The 21,254-nt window shown below is 42.1% G+C and overlaps 1 protein-coding gene across 2 annotated transcripts in view; it reads right to left on the reverse strand.

Moving 5' to 3' along the window:
• Positions 1-11,144: 11,144 nt before the first annotated feature.
• Positions 11,145-21,254, reverse strand: part of XRCC5 (X-ray repair cross complementing 5) — a 39,270-nt gene continuing 29,160 nt past the window's right edge. The window contains exons 17-21 of one of the 2 annotated variants that reach the window (XM_053402594.1): positions 18,460-18,569; positions 17,879-17,975; positions 15,398-15,465; positions 13,173-13,247; positions 11,145-12,392 (exon numbers count right to left, since the gene is read on the reverse strand). In XM_053402594.1, the coding sequence (XP_053258569.1) occupies positions 12,378-12,392; positions 13,173-13,247; positions 15,398-15,465; positions 17,879-17,975; positions 18,460-18,569 (365 nt within the window). In that variant the 3' untranslated portion in view covers positions 11,145-12,377. Of the gene's footprint in view, positions 12,393-13,172; positions 13,248-15,397; positions 15,466-17,878; positions 17,976-18,459; positions 18,570-21,254 lie in introns of those variants that run through there. The other variant, XR_008332109.1, reaches the window with a different exon arrangement.

A 21,254-nucleotide genomic window follows, 5' to 3' on the forward strand; every position in this document is an offset into this window, starting at 1 on the left:
CCCACTTCCAAAAAAAAAAAGGACTATTTGCAATAAGGAAAATGATGAAATGATGGGGAGATGCACTGGGAAGTATGGAATACCAATCATTTGATTGGTCTGCAAAGTCCACAAATAAATCAGAATGAAAGCTGAATAAGCAGACTGTGTTGCCGAAACACCTAGCAAACTTTGTGCAAACGAGTCAGGATGAATGCTCAATAAACAGGTTGTCTTGAATTGACCAAAGCATCAAATGGCAGCAGACGGGGAGGTGGAGAGAATGCAAAGACAGAAATTCTTTCCCCTTCTCTTTTGGTCAGATGTCAGGAAATTTAAATGAAAAGTAGCCCACCAATTACCGCAGAACTTTTGGGAAACTGAAACAGCCACCAATTTATCAGTCTTCAGAAATGAGATTAATTAGAAGGAAAGTGAATATATTTGGCTGCTTCTCACTGACAATTTGTGGCAGTTGCTTTTGACACTTCCATATGAGTGACAATCCATCCTGGCTGCTGGGCCTGTTGAATGCAAGCAACAGTTGTCTGTGTAGCAAAACAGCCTTCAAAATTTTCCGCTGTGTGGCCAAGACTGGTTTTCAACATGTGTTGAAGCACAAGAGAAATGCTTTTGTCAGAAGAATGGCAACATAGCACATTAGTGTCTTAGGCAATGACATCATTTTGGAGTGCCTTCATTTCAACAGGAAATAGCAGTTTGCTGGGAAACAACTGTGGGAAAGGGCTTATTGTCCTCATGTTCTGCTTGTGAGCTTCCCAAAGGCATCTGGTCGGTCACTATGAGGAACAGGATGCTGGGCTAGATAAGCCTTTGGTGTGGCCCAGCGGGGCTCTTCTTTTGTTAACACTAACACAGCATTATATATTTTCTTATCACTTGCAGGAGTTTGCCTATAACAGGCATAGGCAAATTCGGCTCTCCATATGTTTTGGGACTACAACTCCCACCATCCCTAGCTAACAGGGCCAGTGGTCAGGGATGATGGGAGTTGTAGTCTCAAAACATCTGGAGGGCCGAGTGTTGGGATACTGCCAGGGAGATAAAGCAAAGACATGGCCCCCACGTCGTCTCCGGACGTCCATCGATCTCCCGTAGACACGCAGTATCAGCAATTAGCGACACGAGCTCCAGAAAATAGCTTGCCACATTCTAGAACTGATGCACGCTCTATCAGCAGATAATGCACAGTGAAAGATGCACGCAGGAGAGCATTTTCCAAGTTTATTCAGCATTGGTCAGAACAAAGAAAAAAACATGACTGCCTGCTTCGGTCTGCTCAGGCAAAGAGAGAGAGAACAGCTCTATCAAAACAGAAACATCCTGTGAACAGGAAATACGCAGACTCTGTGACTCACAAAGCCTGCTCCCTTTTAAGGTGGAACGGAAATATCCTAACACCGAGTTTGCCTATGCCTGGCCTATAAAAAAGAAGTGGAGCAAAGAAAGATGTTTATTTCCTTTTTCTTTATTAAAACAAATGATATAAACTGCTTAATTTTAATAAGCCTTCTAAGCAGTATACTTAAAGCAATGTAAAATAGTCATCAATAGCACACAGATAAACTCAGCAGATTTGTTTAAAAGTGTACATGCACAAGTATACCTGACTGAGGTTTTTCCCACTGAGGTTATGCATTTGCCAACCTGGCCCCAGGTGTTTTGGACTACAACTCCCATCAGGGCTGGCTGGGCCTCATGGGAATTAAAGTTCAAAACATCTGGAAGACAGCAGGTTGGCAAAGGCTGGATTAGATGCTGTACACAAACAGCTGCTTAGTCCAAACACTGCCACATTCTTCGTATTTGACTCTAGCATTTTCCCCAACATCGTTGAGGTTTCTGTGCACCAGCTTCCCCAGCCTACTTCATTAATGCCTACCCCCGCCTGTTATAAATGGAGCAGATCAAGGTGAGGTCTTTAGCCTTCCAGATTTCTCACCTCTCGGGGGAGGAATGAACATTTTCCTGAACCAAAGTTCAGAGTGACACAGGAGAGATGTTTTCCTTTCCCCCTCTTTCCTGTCCTTGGCACAGCATCAGTTCTCACTATTATGCTTTTATTGTAACAATTAATGGTATAATACTCACTAGTAACAATGGAGGGCGACCCTTTTACATCAGAAACATCTTGGAGGAAAATGCCCTCTTTGCTTCTCTCTGATTGCAGTGTCTGATCTGTGCTCTATTCTGCAAAACATCATCCCGATGCTACGATTTCCATCAAAGTTTTTGCAATGCACTGATACAATCAGGTGCTCTTGTTTCGCTTCCACATGTCTCCCCACTGTCACCTCTGACAAAAGCTGGTAGTGCTACATTCACAGATTAATGTGGCACTAACAGATAGAGCTCTTCCCTGACTCCTTTCTGATAAGAGCGATAAAGGAAGGCAATTCACTTATGTAAGTTCATTGCTTCAGGTGTGCAGAACCCCGTTCATGGCTTCCCCCATTGGTTCCCAAAGGATTTTTACATCATGAACACGCTAACTCTATAGTTGTTTCTTTGATGGCATTTCCAAAAGTTGCACTAAGCACACTTTCCCTGGAATTTGACACAGCTTTGTGTGGGTGGTAGGCTTGGGTGGTAAGACATCAGGATACCTCTGTGTGTTCAAGACAAACTATCGTAGATCCAGACTCAAGATTCAGCATTCTGAACTGCTGGTGGGAGGTAGAAATTTGATGGTGAAGACTGCTGTGCTACCCTCAAGAATCAGCCTAATGGGAAAGGAGTCTCATTTCAAGACTTCATTTATGTCACTTTCCTGTCATGTTCCCACATCAAGTATGAAATAGCAAGTGCTCTTGATGGGCAGACAAAGTATTCTTGGGTGTTTGAAGGTTGTTTTCTAAAATAAAGAAAAAAAGGTGGGAGGAAAAAGTTGAAATGCTTTGTTCATTTCTCTCCCCACTCCCCGCCCTCTCTCTTGATTATTGATTCCCAAGCCAGGTCAATAAAATCCCTTTCTGTGGCTATCCATGAGTCACACCACACCACGTTTTTTGCTTACAATTTGGGAGTGTTTAGTTCAAATGCACTAAACACTCCCAAATGCACTGGGACGCGGATGGCGCTGTGGGTTAAACCACAGAGCCTAGGACTTGCCGATCAGAAGGTCGGCGGTTCGAATCCCCGCGACGGGGTGAGCTCCCGTTGCTCGGTCCCAGCTCCTGCCAACCTAGCAGTTCGAAAGCCCGTCAAAGTGCAAGTAGATAAATAGGTACTGCTGTGGCGGGAAGGTAAATGGCGTTTCCATGCGCTGCTCTGGTTCTCCAGAAGCAGCTTAGTCCTGCTGGCCACATGACCCGGAAGCTGTACGCCGGCTCCCTCGGCCAATAAAGCGAGATGAGCGCCGCAACCCCAGAGTCAGTCACGACTGGACCTAATGGTCAGGGGTCCCTTTACCTTTACTTTAGTGCAAATGCACAGTGTAATTATGGTGGCGGCCCACAAATCGCTTTAAGAAACCATGGGGCTACTTCATACAGGACTTTTAGCTTACATACATTTATTTAATACAAAGCTGCTGTACACCAAGACCATAAACAAATATCTTCTCCTCCCGCTGATAGGGGCGCTTCACTTCAAAGGGTCAAAAAGCAGTTAATGGGTCCAGAGACTTTTTTAGAAGCAACAGTTCGAGGAAGAAAGGGTTAAGCAGCTCCCTCTCCTCAACTCCTCCATCTTTCACTCAAGATTGCCTTTAATGGCAAAAGTCAGCGTGGGCTTGCTGACTACTGTAGTTGATTTATAACCTTCTATTGTCTGTAAATACAGATTTGGATATAGATATATACTCAAAGTAATAAAGTCAGCCAACTATAAAATATATGACATTCAGAATAGCAAACATCATTCCAAAAACAACACACAGGCTTGCCTTTAAATGCAAACTGCATCAAGTCTGCCCACCCCAATCCTACTCTGGCTGCCCTATGATGCCTTTTTCTACAAACCGCAGGCCTGACGCATGAATCTCGTCCCATGAGATATTCCGAAGCCATTTACAATGTAAGAACAAAAATGAAACAGTTAAATATATAGGAACAGTTTTAAAACAATTTAAAATTTAAGAATAGTTTAAAACAGCAACAGCACACAATAGAATCAACCCACAATTTTAAATGCAGCTGAATCTTAAAATGTAGGTGGATTTTCATGAGGACTTTTTGAAAAGAAGTTGTCTAACTGATGTGGAAATGTAGGGAGTTGAACTTAATATTGGAAAAATCAGAAACAGGGAGAAAATGAAATGGAAAAGTTCGCCCAACCCTAGTCTAGAGCAGATGCTCTGTACACACACACACACACACACACACACACACACACACACGGTTCCCATTTCATTCCCTGGCACCTTATAGGACTTACTTTGCAAGTATTTTCTATCTTTAATGTAGCCTTTTTTTGTTACCCCCTCGCTTCTCCTGAAAAGAAGATTCTACAAAGGCCTCTGGTTGGCACTCTCCCATTGTCTTATACTGGGCCACCATTTTAAGTAGTTCTTATCCTCAACATACAACAGGCCCCATTACACCATTTATTTAAAAATACAGTGGTACCTCAGTTTAAGAACTTAATGCATTCTGGAGGTCCGTTCTTAACCTGAAACTGTTCTTAACCTGAGGTACCACTTTAGCTAATGGGGCCTCCCGCTGCCACCTTACAATTTCTGTTCTCATCCTGAAGCAAAGTTCTTAACCTGAGGTACTATTTCTGGGTTAGCAGATTTTGTTAACCTGAAGCATCTGTAACCTGAAGCACCTGTAACCCAAGGTACCACTGTAAATGGCATAAAAATAACATCACACATTTGAAAATAATAGACACCACATTATAAAAATAATAAGCACCATACATTTGAAAAGAAGAAGTCAGAAGCAGCTGGAAGAAATTCCCCCTATGTCTCACTAGTCAAATCAATAATAACAAAAGAAATAAAAACTTGCTTTGCTGACCTGCTGGCTGGTGTCTCAGCAAAACATGCCTTTTTTTCTCCAGTTCAGTAGGCTGCTTAGCAAAGAAACAGGTCTGAACATGTTCAGAATGGAAGAATGATTCTTTTTTTGGCTTGCCAAAATGCCAGCACTTTGTAGAGTCAAAAGTCCAAAGCAATTTGGGAGTGTGTGTTTTTTTTGGGGGGGGCTGCCTGCTAACATCTGTGCCTTGATTGGCTAGATTGTTTATAAGGATACAAATTAAGATTTTATTTTTTAAAATACAAAGTGCTTGGGGTGCCCTAGCAGAAGCTAAGTGAATGTGTTATTCTGCCTGGAGATGGATGGTGGAACAATATTTTGGCTTGGGATTGGCTGAACAGTAGAAAGAGCTGATTGGCCAGAGTATGGGATATTGACAGAAATGCCTGCAGTAGTTCAAATGGAAGGATAGAACAGAGAACAGGAAATAGTGCAGGTTGGTGGGGCGTATTTTGGGCAAAACATTTAATTTCCACACTTTAAACACCATGTGATGGGGCATTGCCTCAGTTTCCCAAAGTGACCAACCTTTACTGACCCGATTCCATAAACACCATCAAGCCATTCGCCCAATAATTTCAATCGGTTAAATGGCACTTAAGCAAGTTTTGGATTATGGCTCATCAAATGATTCAGAAGAAATCCAGTGTAATAACCAACTAGAAAGGAGGAATTACTCATCCAGTAATTTTAATGGTAAATAAATTAAGCAGGAAATGAAAAGCTGCACACGGAAATATGTTTAAGTCATGAGGGACAAAATCCGTCTCATAAATTGCAAACTTGTCAGCTCTGCCATCAGAGATTTTATTAACAGCTACCAGAGGGGTAGCCTGTTGCAGCAGAGGCAACAAAGTGTTGGTGCCATAATTCATTCATCACAAGAAGTCTTTGCTGTTTTTATCAACAGCTACTGGGAAAAATGCTTTGTATTTCAAAACATCCAGAATTCTCACATTAGCAGTGTGTTGAGTAAAGGTCACATCTCCCTATATATCATTGCATGCATCACAATCTCCAAGAGGTGAGAGACTCCAGAGGTGTCTGTGCTTACCTGCAGTTCGGTTTTATTTACACATATACACATGAGCTTAGGATGGAAGAGCTCACAGCATTAACACTCCAACAGATCTTAGTCTCCGCCCAACCACAGCTTTGGACTCAGCACACCAAGAGAGTCAAATCTCTCTGTCTTGTCCAGCATTAGCCAAACATCACACACAAAAGCTAGCCCCTTGGCTGAATGATTTTTGGATTTCACAATGATACCACTTCCAATTAAGTGAGGGGGTTGTGGAAGTGCTTACCCCACTCCTCCGCCCAGAGAACACGACCAGTCAGGGACTGGCAGGACACTGAGCACTGGTGGCTTGATACTGGTGAGTGGGCACCGGGACACTTGGAGACTGTCTTGGAAGATGGAATCTGTGATTTGGGGGAGCCTGTAACTGACAAGAGATGAGAGGCAGAGGCAGGAGAAGCTGCAGGATTGGAGAGTGAAGAACAGGTTGCAGGAGGAGGGAGAGACGTGCCAGGCCAGGTGTGGAATCAAGAGCCTCCACACCTCCTTCTCTGGCTCCATCACTCCGGTTCCACTGTCTCCCAGGACCAGGAGAGGATGGAAGAGGGAGGAGCAGAAACTGGTTACACATAAGGCAGAGTCTTCGCCTGCTTGCACGCAGCTCGGATGGGGGAGATACATAAGCTGAGTTTGGGGGCGGGGCCTCTCTGTTGCTGCAACTGCCTCATTGGGTGCACACCTAGGAGTATGTAGGACTGGTGGACATGCCTTTCCCCAACTTGTAAATGTACTTTTGACAATAAAGTATTCATTCCTCACTCTGGACATCCCTGGCGTGACAGCATCTCTCAGTTGTTCCCATGGCAACACAGCACCCTCTTTAGGATGCTACCGGAGGTAGTTAGCTGGGCCAGGTAGGGACATTATCTTAATGAAGAGATTTGACCAGTTGAGCAGACTTCTTCTTTTAAATTCTAACCTCATTGACACAGAATCATCCAGGCCATCCCCCCAATCCTATACTGTAACAATATTATTTTTTAATGTGATTTTTTTTTTAAGTAAAGAGATGTGTACATAGGATCCTGACCAGGACCAAAGAGAGACCTTAACTCTTTGCCCCCATCATGGTCTAGATTATCAGAGGGCCTCCCTTTCTGGCTTCTACGGTGGTGCCTCGGGTTACATACGCTTCAGGTTATAGACTCCGCTAACCCAGAAATAGTGCTTCAGGTTAAGAACTTTGCTTCAGGATGAGAACAGAAATCATGCTCCGGCGGCATGGTGGCAGCAGGAGGTCTCATTAGCTAAAGTGGCACCTCAGGTTAAGAGCAGTTTCAGGTTAAGAATGGACCTCCGGAACAAATTAAGTACTTAACCCGAGGTACCACTGTATATACAAAAGGAAAGGGAACTCCCAGTTCCCAGTGGAGACCTTTAACCATGAAGTAGACTATAATTCGCAAAAGCTTGTGCCATAAATGTACTGGTCTTTAAGGTGCCACAATACTCTTGGTTGTTTTTCTTGCAAGGGACTAAACAGTTACCTCTCTAAAAATTGTTAAATAGATTCGGATTGTAAGCTGTACTGCCCGAGTTCACAGTTAGAGAGACTGATATGTAAAACTCAGCATTGTTTTGAGTCCCTTGCTATATTTTAAGCACCCTATTTTAAGCACCTAAGGACAGAGCTTCTAAATGTAAATAGCTTTATATCTGAGGCCCATGCCTATTGTTATAAATTCAAATTAGGCCTCGAAACTGTTTTCTTCCCATGCAGCATGACGCTAAGGAGCCCAGTGGGAACTGACACCATGCAAACCAAGTGTCTCAATGAATCAAAGACTTGCCCAGGCTTTCCTTGCCAATGCTGCTCTTATTCGCAGAGATCACATGACTGCACTGTGTAAATTATGACACTTGCATGCTCATTTGCATATATGTTCAGCCAGCATGCATTTTATTTCACATGGTATTAATCCATGTAGAGAGACGCTTGCAAGGCTAGGATGCTGAACACCAAAGAATTGCATTCTCAAAGTCACAGGAAACGAAGATCACCAAACTACCTCGGTTATCTATTCACTCCACAGCGGTAATATATAGAAGAATCGGTTTTACTCAGGTTAAACTATAGTTATGAATCTGAATAATATAAAATAAAAATTGACTTCTTTTAAGAAAGGACCTAAAAACCACCTCCTTCAGTGGAGACTGCAGCATATCCTCTTCAAGAGATGTAATGACATTCTCTGCAAACCCAGCCAGAAGAAACCAGCGCCTGCGGCTTCCATTTTGAATCATACTCAAGCTGTCGCAAGATCCTTGTAAACATGTTACAGTAGGCTATAAAAAAAATGTCTTCTTGTGGTTGGTCATTGCTGGGTGTTAATAGCTTTCTTTATCACCCAAAACACCTGGAAAGGTAGCAGGGAAGGAAACTCTTTGCTCCCACCATCACAACAATCCTGCAATGAATTCCAGGCTATGCTGTTAACTTTTTCTTGTCCTTCAGTAATTTAAGCCACCCACATGCCAGAAGGAATTTCTACTCCAAAGCGTGGGGTATCAGATCTAAGATCAGAAGTGGATTTAGGAAACTGCACTGGGCACCAAGCGGAGGGGGGCACCACAGGTCTTCACGATTATGACAGTGCATGTGCAAAACGGAAGATGGGGTGGGGCACAGACTTCTGGTCTCTCACAAGGCGCAGCTGAAATTTGAAAGACCAAAGTCTGCCCCTGTCTAGGATCCAAGGAAGTAAAGAGCTGGAGTCAACCTGTCATTCCATAGGCTGCATTTCTATCCTGCCCCTTTCTCCAAGCAGCTTGGTTTATATAGTTTTCTTTGCCTATTTCATCTGTGAGGTAGGTCAGGTTAAGGGAGAACAACTGGTCCATGGTCATCCAGTGAATTTTCTAGCTAAATAGGGATTTTGAATACGAGCCTCTAATCACTATACTACACTGATTCTCGGTATTTGGTATTTGTTGAAGAGCCAATGCTTCTCTGATTCTCAGCTGCCCTTCCTCCTCCTCTTACTGCTGCATAGAGGGCTGTTCTTATTCTGAGCACCTGAGCAGGACAAGAAAGGCAACAGGTGCACTAGGAAGGCTCGCCAATAAATAAAACCAATAAACAGGGAGGTGACAGCAGAGAACAAGCCAACAAAAACAGAGAGCGAATATAAGGCAGCTCTTGCTTTCAGTCGGAGAAGGCCAGACCCCTTGTAAAAACCTCCCAGCTCATCCATAACAGCCCAAGGCTGGCGTGTTTGCCCCTGCCATGCACATTATTGATTGAGATATTGGGCATTAAAAAACCCAGAGTCATTCAAACACCAATTACTGACACCCCTGTTAACACACATAACAAATTATCTTCCTTTGAGAAACCTCATAAAAATAGAGTTCCCAATTTTAAGTGTGTTTCTGCTGTTTGTTCTGAACATAACAGGCAACATTCTCACAACCATATTCTGTGCCTGGCGGCCTGCTGAGCCCGAGATAAGTGTGACTATCTCCAAGTTCTATTAGTACATATAAATTATGCCTCTCCTCTCAAGGCGTTCACAGCATAACTGCCCAGCCAATAATACAATTCCAGCACACTCAGGGCACCAATAAACAAAGCGAGACACAAAGCTTATGGCAACTAGTAAACAGTTCATTGTTTCTCATCTTGCATGACAGCAGGAGGAGGAGATGGGAGAAATGAGACAATGGATCCATTTCCAGCCTTTAACATTTCATTTTGAAGGCTTTAAGCATGTGCATATAGCCAATAACCGTCAGAGTAATATGTGGAAAGTCAAAACATCCAAGCTGCAGCTTGATGCTCTGAGCAGTATCCATCTGTCTCTGTGTTCACATAACTTCCTGAATCCATTCTTGAGTGGCTGAAATTAGAACAGCTGGTTTGGGTCTACTGCATATCAGGGAACATTTTCCAGCTCATTGTGGTTTTGGCTAACTCAAGAAGATTCACAGTGGCTTATATGTGAATCCTCAGAACAACCCTATCACTCTTTTTACACATGGGAAAGTTGGACTGTAAAATGAGTGGCTTGTCTGATGCCATAAGGGTGGCGGAACCAAAGCCAAATCTGCAGAAAACGGATCTTTCAGTTATGGCTGGGTGGCTATTATGGAGCCTTTTCGGAAAAGTACAATTCTATGGACCTGCTGTGTGTACTACAATGTGCTGCAGGTCAGCAAATAGGTGAGAATAACCAGAGCCTCAGAAACATAGGGCTCTCAAAACCTGTAGCCAACAGCAAGATTTTCAGACTTGGGATGCAATTCTCTTGCAGCCAGAAAATATCTCACATGACCACAGTCCCATGTTTAAAGCCGCTGCACTACTGCTGCCTCTTTGAGTTAGTAAACTCTTGGCAGAAGTTTCAAAAGGGTTTCATAAGCAGCTAACAGAGCTAACAGCAGGGCAGTTGAATGTTACACAATATTTTGCAGTATGCAGTCAACCCACTATTCTGACAGCAAAATACATTAACTTTCAGAATGACTGCTGATTTAATTGATTGAAAGCCAAACAATTAATAGACTAAACCCCCACCCCCAAAAAGGGGGCTAGCAATACATCTAAAATAAACAGATTTATCACAACTCTGTTCATTAAAGTTACAACCATGAAAGAAAACAGACACTTTGGAATATTAATCTTCTGGTTAAGGCAGTCAATTCACAGACCAATAGCATTTGGAAGCTTGCCCCAGGAGCCTCCTTTTGCAAAGATGTGTCTGGATCCTGTGGCAAGGGAAGAAAAATAAGGGCCCTTCCAGACATCAGCTTTCTCCAAGGATCATGGATTTTTTCAGATGAAAAAATCTGAAACTCACCTGTAGGTAAGTTAACTGTGCCACTTGCTGTGAATGCTACTAGTGGACCAGCACGACAAGAGGAGAGGAGAGCAATCACCACACCAAAGAACTGGTGACAGACTCAATCCACTTTTTTAAAAAGCCCCCCCCCCCATTCTGCTTATTTTCATGCCCTCACTTGGAAAGCCAAGGCTTTTAAGTGCCCTTAAACTTACCCTCCTTGTGATGAGGAAAGAAGATACCCATTTTATGAATAAGAAGCCATGTTGCACAGAGTACAGAAATGACAAGACAAGGTTCCTACTAAACATACTTTGGCTTTTAATATATAATTTTTCTATAGCAACAATATTATTATCTTTACAACCAAGACTGTAACAAATTACACTGCATCAAGCCAGCCTACATCTACCCAGTGCTTTTAGCATCAGTGGCACTGGCAACTAGCTGTACTGTTAGTTATGAAAACTAACCAAGACAGCTAAAAACTGGTGATTGTTAAGGAAAAGTTTAAAGGGCAAAAACCTGACTTTGGATGTAGAAATTGGGGGTTGGGAGGAATGTGAGGAGGAAGATAAAGGAAGTTAAATGACTGATCTGAACCGTGTACTGCAACATCAGGAAGAATGCTATGTCTGTACCACAGGCTGTGGTTGTGACTTTAAATGCTCCAAGGCAGGGGGAAACAATGCAGCCGTTGTGGCTCCCACTCTTGTCCTCTGCTTGATAGCTTCATCCACTCCTTTCAACTGCTGACAACTAACACTAGAGCTCTGCTGGCTACAAAAGACAAATAGAAAGGGCTTGATGAAGGAACCCACGGAGCAGTAAGGTGGGATATTCAGCAGCTGCTTCTAACCATTTGAAGGCATAGATATGCAAACTCTGAATTGGCAAAAAACACACAACCACCTCTGTGTATAAAAACTGGCTTGTGATTCACCTGGTAAGTGCTGCATTGGAAAGGACACATAAACCATGAGCTTCAACAGATAAACATTTGCAACTCAAGAGGCTTTTCTGGGTTGCAGTTTATGAGTACAAATCTTTGGAATCTTTTTTAAATTCTTCATTGGTATTTCAGGTGTTTATGGCATTCATGAACAGACAATATTTCTGTTAGTATGCCGAAAAGACACACATATTTCTGGATACGAAGTCTATTGGGATTTCATTCTGACAGCATTCCCTCTGCAGACAGTGAGGTTAAGGCATCAAAATCTCTTGTGACTATAACAAAGGCCAACATATGACAACAACAGGTATTTGCTTTCAGAGAATGTGAATCTGTCCTATTAAATGGAGACTGAGCAGGTAAAATTCAATGCATTGCCTTGGTAACTTGTGACAAATTAGAGAAAATGAAGATTTGCACCATCCTGGAGATTTCCTTGGAGCCAGTGCCCTCTTTCTGGGTCGGAGTATCTACACAGGACTTCCTGGCCACACCTTTCTTTACCACCCATGTCATTCTCTCTGGAGCCTCAAAACATCTTCAGATCCACCCATTCCGAGACACTGTCCATCCACTTAAATCATGTCCAGCTGCAAAAGCAAAATGGCAGAATTGAAAATGGGGCCATCAATTTCAGGCTAAAGCTTGTGCAGGCCACGTACAAAGTGATGGTTATTGAAGAAAAATATGTACAGCCTTTTAAAACTTAAGTAAGAGAGATTTACTACTATGATATAGTTTATGGCAGTGCTCCATTCATTACAGAAACAAAAAAAGCAAGAAGGCTCAATTCAGTCTTAACGCCAAATCCTTTCTGACCCAGCAGCTTTTCCCACAGGTACCGAGGGGGTTTAGAGAAGGGAAGTCTGTAAATGTTAAGCCTTTACAGGCAACTTACAGGTAGAGGGTGACAACCAACATTAGTCACTAACACTACTAACACCCTGACCCTAAGTCATTTATTGCAAGGGCACAGGAAGTGATCCATTAATTCCCTATCTTAATTCCTGATCCACAATTTGAGAACCGCAGCCTGATAAGATGAGAAAATATTTTACGACCTCTTGATTCAAATCTGGTAGGGTCACCAAGGCTCAGATAAAGCGGCTTTAGTGAGCTGTGTCTGCCTCATACTGCACCAGCCACCGCCTCCCCCACCCGCCTGTTATTGTTGTTTAGTCGTGTCCGACTCTTTGTGACCCCATGGACCAGAACACACCTACCCCCTGAGCACACCACCTGCCTACCCCCTGGGATACAGAAATGTAAGAAACTTCACATTAACATGAATATTTATCACCCGCATCATCCTCCAGTACAATCCAGTTACTTAAAGTAATCATGTTGGAATAATTCTTTAAAATACTTACCAGATCATCAACATCGCCGCCGTCATCATCTGCCACTGGTGAAGTTTCCATGAGCTTTTCTTTGGGAGCCAAGAACTATAAACAAACAGTTATTCAAATGTCAATTGGGATTGTGATTTTTGATTATCTATGACAGTAACATTGAATAATAATAGATAGTGGAAGAAGCGAAATTAGAACAAACTTAAAAACAATTGAATATAGCCAAACAAACAAACAAATATTAGAGTCACAATACAAGACAAACAAATCAGTGTGTAAAAGTACGCTAGCAAATTACGTTTGACTAAATTTTCCAAATTTCAATTTTGTTCTGCAGTTTCTTATATGATTCTATTGCAACCTTTGATACTCAGAAAATGGCCCATTCCAACCTGGATTAAAGTCTTTCAACCACTTAAGATCTCTAAACTGAGCAACGAGTCACAGCCACAGAGCACAGAAATGTTTTTAAAGTCACAAATTTAATCCAATTCAAATTTCCAGCAACAGAAAAAAATTACAAATGCTCTAACTGCAGCTCCCCAAATAAAAAAAAATCACAATGTATGATGGCTGCTCTAGTTGCATCATAGTCCAAAGGCCAGTGTTTCCTAAGCTGCAGGCAAATGTTATTCTACACATAATGTTTAACTTAAGGCTGCTATGGCCTTTGAAGCAGAAAGCATCACAGATCTGCTAAGGTTATACAGCTGAGAAGACTGCAAAGTCTCAACACATCATCCCTGTATGCTTTTTTCCCTGACACTGTGGATGTAAAACCATTACTGTACAGGCAATATTGAAGTAAAAGCAAGTTGTCAAATTTAAAAGCCTTTTTCCACTGGAGCAGATCCCATTTTACATAGTTAATTAAGGTAAAACGCTATTTCTGAAAGTTACATATTTGCTCCAAGGCCTCTAGAGTGGCATCTCGGCACTAAATTAGATGTAAACAACACATCAGAGTCTTGAAGAGACTGAGGATGAGAAATTGCTTAGCAACAAAATTAAACTTTTTATTTCCCATCAAGAAGGCACTGAGTATCAGCAGTTGATTTTTATTCTTTCCTGACAAGATCTGTTTTACATTTATGCAGAAGCAAAATTACACGTAATGGTTGTGCTGAAATCCATTACCTTCCTTGAGATAACGACAGGCTGTGCTTGGCAGGGCTGTTCTTATAACATTGCAGCTCTGTGTTCTGAAGAGGAACACGCTCCCCACCTGTGCTCTTTCATGAATATACTGCCTTAGAGAGAACAATTCTCCCAAGGAAAGGAATTAAAGTCCCCGCCAATACAAGATGTGGGCCATGGGTTAAGCTCTTACCCATGTATATGGACTTACCTCATGCACTGTCCCATTCATGCAACTTAGAATGCCCATGATCAGTGACTTAGATGACTTGGCCTGCTCACATGCTAGCATCATATACAAATGTATCATGGCACACAGTGCGTTTAAGTGGGATACAAGCTTACATGGGAAATGGCTTTCCATGTACATTATGTGCTGAATAAATCAACTTCAATGCCTGGATAAAATATTCAGCAGAATCAGCAAGAAAGGAGGTGGAAGAGTAGCTTGTGCCACTTCAGAATGCAGGGGCACAATGCTTCCCTATGTAAAAAGCTCCCTGCATATGGTAAACTAGAGCACCAGGGAGAAAGTTTTAGATAATATATGCAGATAGGATATATTATTTATCTAGTATCATTTAAAAATGGCATCCCCACACCTTCAGTCTGAAGTGGTATAGGCCCAAATTCTACCACCTCACTTTGCTGCATGTGGGAGCAAAAACTCATTCACAGGAAAGATATAGTAGGGAGGACAAAATAGCTGGCGGACTCTCTGAGCAGCTGGAGATAGAGACCTGCTATCATGAATGCACATCTGTGCACAGGCATACAGCAAGCTGTACTAAGATATTTTGCTGCTTAAGGGGGCACAGGAAATGCCCCCCAAGACGGGGGCAGGGGGGAGAGAGAGAACTGCTCTTTCCTGTCAAAATCTATTGCCGGAGGCAATCATCTCACTCTGCCTAACAGTAGGGCCGGCCCTAGCTGTACCATTTTTTCACACTCATCAATCTGCACACCCAAAAGAACATTACCTGGCCTAAAGGTAGGTTAGGTTCGCCACACTACATACTGACAGAGTTTCCAGAAGAGAAACCTTTGCTTGTAAGCTACATATTTTTTTCTTAAAAAATAAAAATAAAAGGCAGTCTATCCAATACCTTTTGGGCATCTTCAGCTGTCAGAGAGCTTCCTTCAGTTTCTTCTTTGGTGATCAAGGAAATTCTATCTATGAATAATCAAACAAAAGACAAGTACCATACTATAATTTTCTCCGAGTGGAAGTAGATTTTACGGTCACAAAACCAATGTTTTCTTGAGGTCCACAGGGTAAAACAGCTCTCGCAAAAAAATCTCAAGTACCACGGTGTATAAAAACAACTAATGAATGTTTGTAATAGATTAAAAAACCAACCATTTCAAGGTGTGTGCTTTTCCCTGGACCAACTAGTTTCTAGAATACTAGAAAGATGACTTTGAGTTACACCAATTTTGCTCGTCTGGAGGGGGAAAAAAGGAATAAAACAGGTTTTACATGGCATACAGTGATGCTGATCTAGCCAAGTGTGTATGTTAGGTGTAATTTAAGTTAAGAAGTTAATGTGCCTAACAACTGGTTCCTGCACATATTCACCATGCCTCATGTAAGTCACACTTACAAGCTGCATTTAACCACTAACTGAGCTACTGTGACTCTGATGGAATATTTACTGGAAATTTAACTTCTGCAGGGACAGATGAGTAATATAAGATTGACTAACATGTTTAGCTTACATAAGGATCTTGTGTAGGGCCTTCAGATAGGAAGAGGTGAGAATAAGGGTTGAGGAGACAGGATAGACGGGATTTAAGGAGTGGTTAAAAACGTCATGAATGGGCCATGGACAGGACCAGCTCCACGCTGCCTGAAGAAGAGGAGCAAAACCTTCACACACATTTTAAAGATGGCAAGAGGCTTGTGCTGCAGAGAATACAGGGGGTCTGGGATGCAAGCAGACTAAATGCCAGGAAGGAGAGCAGCAGTGGTGGTAGGGAACCTCGCATAGGACCTAGTAGCAGGAAGGGATGCTTGGAAGGAAAGGGTTTGTATGGAAAAGGAAGGCCAAATCCCATATGCCGATTGTAAACAACTAGAAAATACTTTGTTTGCTAGTGTCTAGCAATAAAGACACATTGTTACATTCTGCGCAGTATATCCCAAGATTTCCTTAACCAAAGCCAGTGCTCCCCTTTCACAAATGGAGATGCCAGGACAGAGAGATACAGTAACTTGTCAAACGTTACACCAATAGTTAAAATGAAAACCCATGAGGCTTGTTTTTACGATTGCTTTCATACACTGTATACTTTTGTAATTTTTGTGTGCACTGCTTAGACATTTTTGTGAGTAAATAGCTGAATAAATACATAATAACAAATAAATGCAAGTGCATGACTAACAAAGCTATTAGCCACCATTCTCTGGAGTCCCTGACGTGAACACCTTTTGTACTAGTTTCAATTTCATCGCTCCGCTTTCTTTCTCCTTTATGCTTACAGTTAAACATCATTAACTCAAATGACACTAGTCAGGACTCGCACACGGCATGATGAATTCCGGATTCTAGGGAGAAATTGCAACCACCACAACAGGACTGCCACAGAGCACATGCTCTTCCTCAACCATGGCAAGCGGTTACCTGAGTGCATCACTCAGTTGTGGGAGAGAGGGGGACATCAGTGGAAGGCGTGGGTATGTGGCCAAGACCCAGGAACATTGAGCTGCCGCCAATATAGGAATATGTGGACTCAAGTTTTGATTATTAAAATGTTCTGGCTTTTGCCTTACTACTCAGGCATGGCACACCCTTGCTTAATTCCCTATGCTCGGTGGTATCAATGTAACATTCTGCTTTGGAACAGTGGGTTGTACACAATCAAGTCGTCCCATTAACTCAAGGGCTTTCACCTATGCAATGGGACTTCCTCTCGTGTGCCCCGCCTCCACCTGTACTGAGGGTTCCCAACCTTCCAGAGCAGATCTCTGGGAATGTGGGAGATGTGGAAGAGTGGAAGTTCTGTGGTACAGGTGGAAGTACTTGTGCTAATGGGATGACTTTGCTAGATATAACCCAGTGTCTGCATGCAATTTTTAGTGCAAATGTTTTTGTGGTTTTTTAATTATTATTATAATTTATGTATTAAATCTGCATACCACCCTTCATCTGTAGATCTCAGGGCAGTTCAAAGCATAAAAATACAGGATAAAAACACAAAACGCATGTATTATATATTATTATTTTGTATCCCCTTTTATGGCACACAAGGGAAAAATCAAATGTATTTCAGATCTACAAAGTAAGGTAAATAAATACAACTGGACAAAAGTGGTAAGTAAAATACTTTGGGGGGGGACATAACAAAAAAGGAAATAACTGCATTCCAGAGCTGTCACACACCCCCTACATACTGTACATAAAATAAAATAATAAACCATGTTTTTCAATATAGATTCTCTGCAGAGATGTACTACAGGTCTGCATTCAGTCTACTCATTCTTCTGGAAAGAATTGTGAGCACAATCATGCAATTTCCGATTTGCCTCTAAGCTTCACTCTTCTCCTCCCCCTTGCACCGTACATTGTAAATAATGTCTGACATACCTTGTATTACAGTCTCCCAGAAATCAGTTAAATTTTTATCTTCCACTCTCTTTTTCAGGGCCTGCAGAAAATCATTAAAGCACTGCACCTCTGACAGCTGAAACAACAAGGATAACAAAGGTATCACAGCGATGAATAAAAGTTAGCATGACACCATATTCTTAATTCATCATAATACTCTGCCTGAATAAATGGCGGGAGGGGTGGCATTTCAAACCACTGCACATTTATCTGGCCTCACTCAGAAGCAAACTTCTAATGTGCGGTGAGTCACTAAAGAAATGACATTTCACAAAGCAGCACTGTCTTTTTTTGTGATTTGCTTTATTCAAGAAGTTATTTGGGAATTGCACGGCTTCCTTTTCATCTAACGGGTCAGAGGTATTGTCTTTCCACATTTGAAAAGCCCCAGTGGAACTTGGTCTAAACTCTGAAGAGCCCAAAAGGCCAATATATAACACCAAGGTGTCTTTTAAGCCTCCAGAATGCCATAGCCATTTTAATTCTGTGCATCCTTTTTGATGTTGTCACGTCATCCCCCTACTCTCCAGCAATGAGTGCAGTTTCCACATGCGCATTACCTTAATAGCTTCCTCTCGGAAAACTTTTATGCAGTCGATGCTCTTCATATAATACAGGTGCCCCTTGTTCTCCAGAAACTGGTGGATGTGGTTTATCAGCTGCTGACTAACTGAAAGGCAAGAACCAGAAAATTAGAAAAATTGCTCATAAGGAAGAAGAAGAAGAAGAAGAAGAAGAAGAAGAAGAAGAAGAAGAAGAAGAAGCAGCAGCAGCAGCAGCAGCAGCAGCAGCAGCACAAGCAGCAGCAGCAGCAGCAGCAGCGGAGGAAGAGTTTGGATTTGATATTCCGCTTTATCACTACCCAAAGGAATCTCAAAGCGGCTCACATTCTCCTTTCCCTTCCTCCCCCACAACAAACACTCTGTGAGGTGAGTGAGGCTGAGAGACTTCAGAGAAGTGTGACTGGCCCAAGGTCACCCAGCAGCTGCATGTGGAGGAGCGGGGAATCGAACCCGGTTCACCAGATTAAGAGTCCACCGCTCTTAACCACTACACCACACTGGCTCCACAATGTGTATCTTGTGCAAACTACATATGCATTAAAACTAAGGTTGGAACTTTGACATGGGAAGCAGGGGCTTCAGTGGGTGGCAATAATTTATTTGATTTAAGTCAGGGATTGGCAACCTCTGGCCCCTGGGCCTAATTTGGCCTTCGAGATTGGGCTGCTGGGCTGCTTGGGGAAAATCACATGCCTGCTAGCTAGCACAAGCCTGATGTCATAATAGATGACAGGTGCAGGAAACTTCAAGCCACAACAAAAACCAAGAAGAATTGGGAGCATGCTCTTCAGAGTGTTCCCAATTCTTCCTTTGCATCAGAAAGTCTGCATTTTTTGAATTTGGTGTCTTTTTGTTTACATGCCAATCACTGATCAGTGCTTACAGCAAGCCCTGCTAGAATCGCTGCCCAATGCAAGGCTTCTTGGGCCACCTGACATCATGGCTATGCTGCCTGTCAAAAATACCCCATAGGGAGAGAGAGTAGGGAAGCTCGGGATCTTGCCCAATCTGATTTTGGAAGTTCACAATATAGGAACTGTTGTTAAAATAGGAGCCCATAGAATAAAATCCAGATGTGCAAAGCAGAATAGGCAAACCCAGTAGCTATAGTTGGAAACAGGATAAAGATTTGAGTCCATCTATTAACTGGTGTTGTAAAACCAACTTGATGGGCATTACCATTCAAATGGTGCGTGCGCACTGTGTCATGTGATTGATTATGAGGGGTGGGGCTTACCTAGGCCCCCACAATATTTTATTCAAGTTGGCACCCCTGCATTCAAGACAACAGCTTGGCGCTTAAGTTGTTTCTCTTCTCCTTTGAAGAAGGGTGTGTGTTTGTGTGTGTGTGTGTTTTCCACCAACTCCCATCTCCATCTGCTGACCCTAGGCACAATGTTCCATATCAAACTATTGTGGGTGAGACATGGGAAAGCCTTGTTCCATAAATGTGAATTTTGTCTCTGGTCATGAAAGGAAATTCCAGAAATATTTCATCTTCACATAGACAGTAAAGGCTTGGATCAAAAGGTGATATTGCTCATTAAGTCCTGACCAATAGTTACTGAGACCTTTATCACATTTTACATGTACATTTATCTGAAATAAAAATGATGCTCATATGAAATACCAGTTAAGTATATTTTGCCCTGTTGCACTTTACACTTGTATAGCCCAAACAGGAGTGTTGTGAGGTGGTTGAAGAATAGTTTTCTTAAACCTGATTTTTAAAATTCTCAGTTTCATTAGATACCCGGGGGGGGGGCACAATTTAAAATGCCATTTGGATGCAATGCAAACATTTTAAAGGTCACACTAATAATCTCTTAAAAACTGAATATGTGAGGCTCTCTGAAAGAGACTGAGAGAAAGCCCATTTCCCATATGCTGAAGAACAAAGGACAAAATGTGTGCCTTGATCTTGATAAATTTATTATCATGTAGCAGGCTTTTTTCAGCTGGAACTCACAGGAACTCAGTTCTGGCACCTCTAAGGTGGGTGCCATTGCCATTATAAGAGAACAAGGGAGGCGTTCACAGTGAGTTCTGGCACCTCTTTTTCTAGAAAAATAGCACTGGTCCAAAATATGAATACTTGGCCTGTCAAACAGCATGGATGCTCCTTTTTCATGCAGTGGAAAATTGCTCACTAAGTACTTGCTTCCAAAAAATAGGATGCTAGACAAGATGGGTCTTTGATGTGATCAAGAAGTGCTCTTCTCATGTTATTATGGAAGTGGTAAACAAAACTTTTTTCAAGGCCTTAAATCCTTGAATCTATGGTCCAATCTTGGCTCACCAGGCTTCACCTCCCCCACCAAAAACCCCCCAACCCACTCACCTGTCAATCAGCTAATGTTACTTGTGATGTGAGCAGATGACATTTAAGCAGCAGAACTTAACACCCCCACAGCCCACACATATTTTGTATCTGGAGATGTTTTAGCACATGTTAAATTTCTATCTGTAAGGAATATAACAAGTCTAAGTCAGCCTAAGCAATCTACGACTCAAAGCAGTAACTCACCAATACATTTTAAACTGAGTCATTGTTTTAATAACAACTTCCATTAATGGGATAATAAGAAACATAATCACTGAAGGAATCATTACAACTTATTAATCTCCAAGGACACAAGGTAACTCAAAGCGTTGCTGCGTCCTGGAATGTAAATGAAACTGAAAACATGCTTTCAAGGCCCATTAGCTGACAAAAATGATCATAATATTAGAAAGAATGTGTGTTAATAAAATGTGTCCTTGTGTGGATATATGGGCATACATAATTGGAC

Source organism: Podarcis raffonei, chromosome 1 (genome assembly GCF_027172205.1).
Source record: "Podarcis raffonei isolate rPodRaf1 chromosome 1, rPodRaf1.pri, whole genome shotgun sequence".
In the NCBI taxonomy this organism is placed as follows: Eukaryota; Metazoa; Chordata; class Lepidosauria; order Squamata; family Lacertidae; genus Podarcis; species Podarcis raffonei.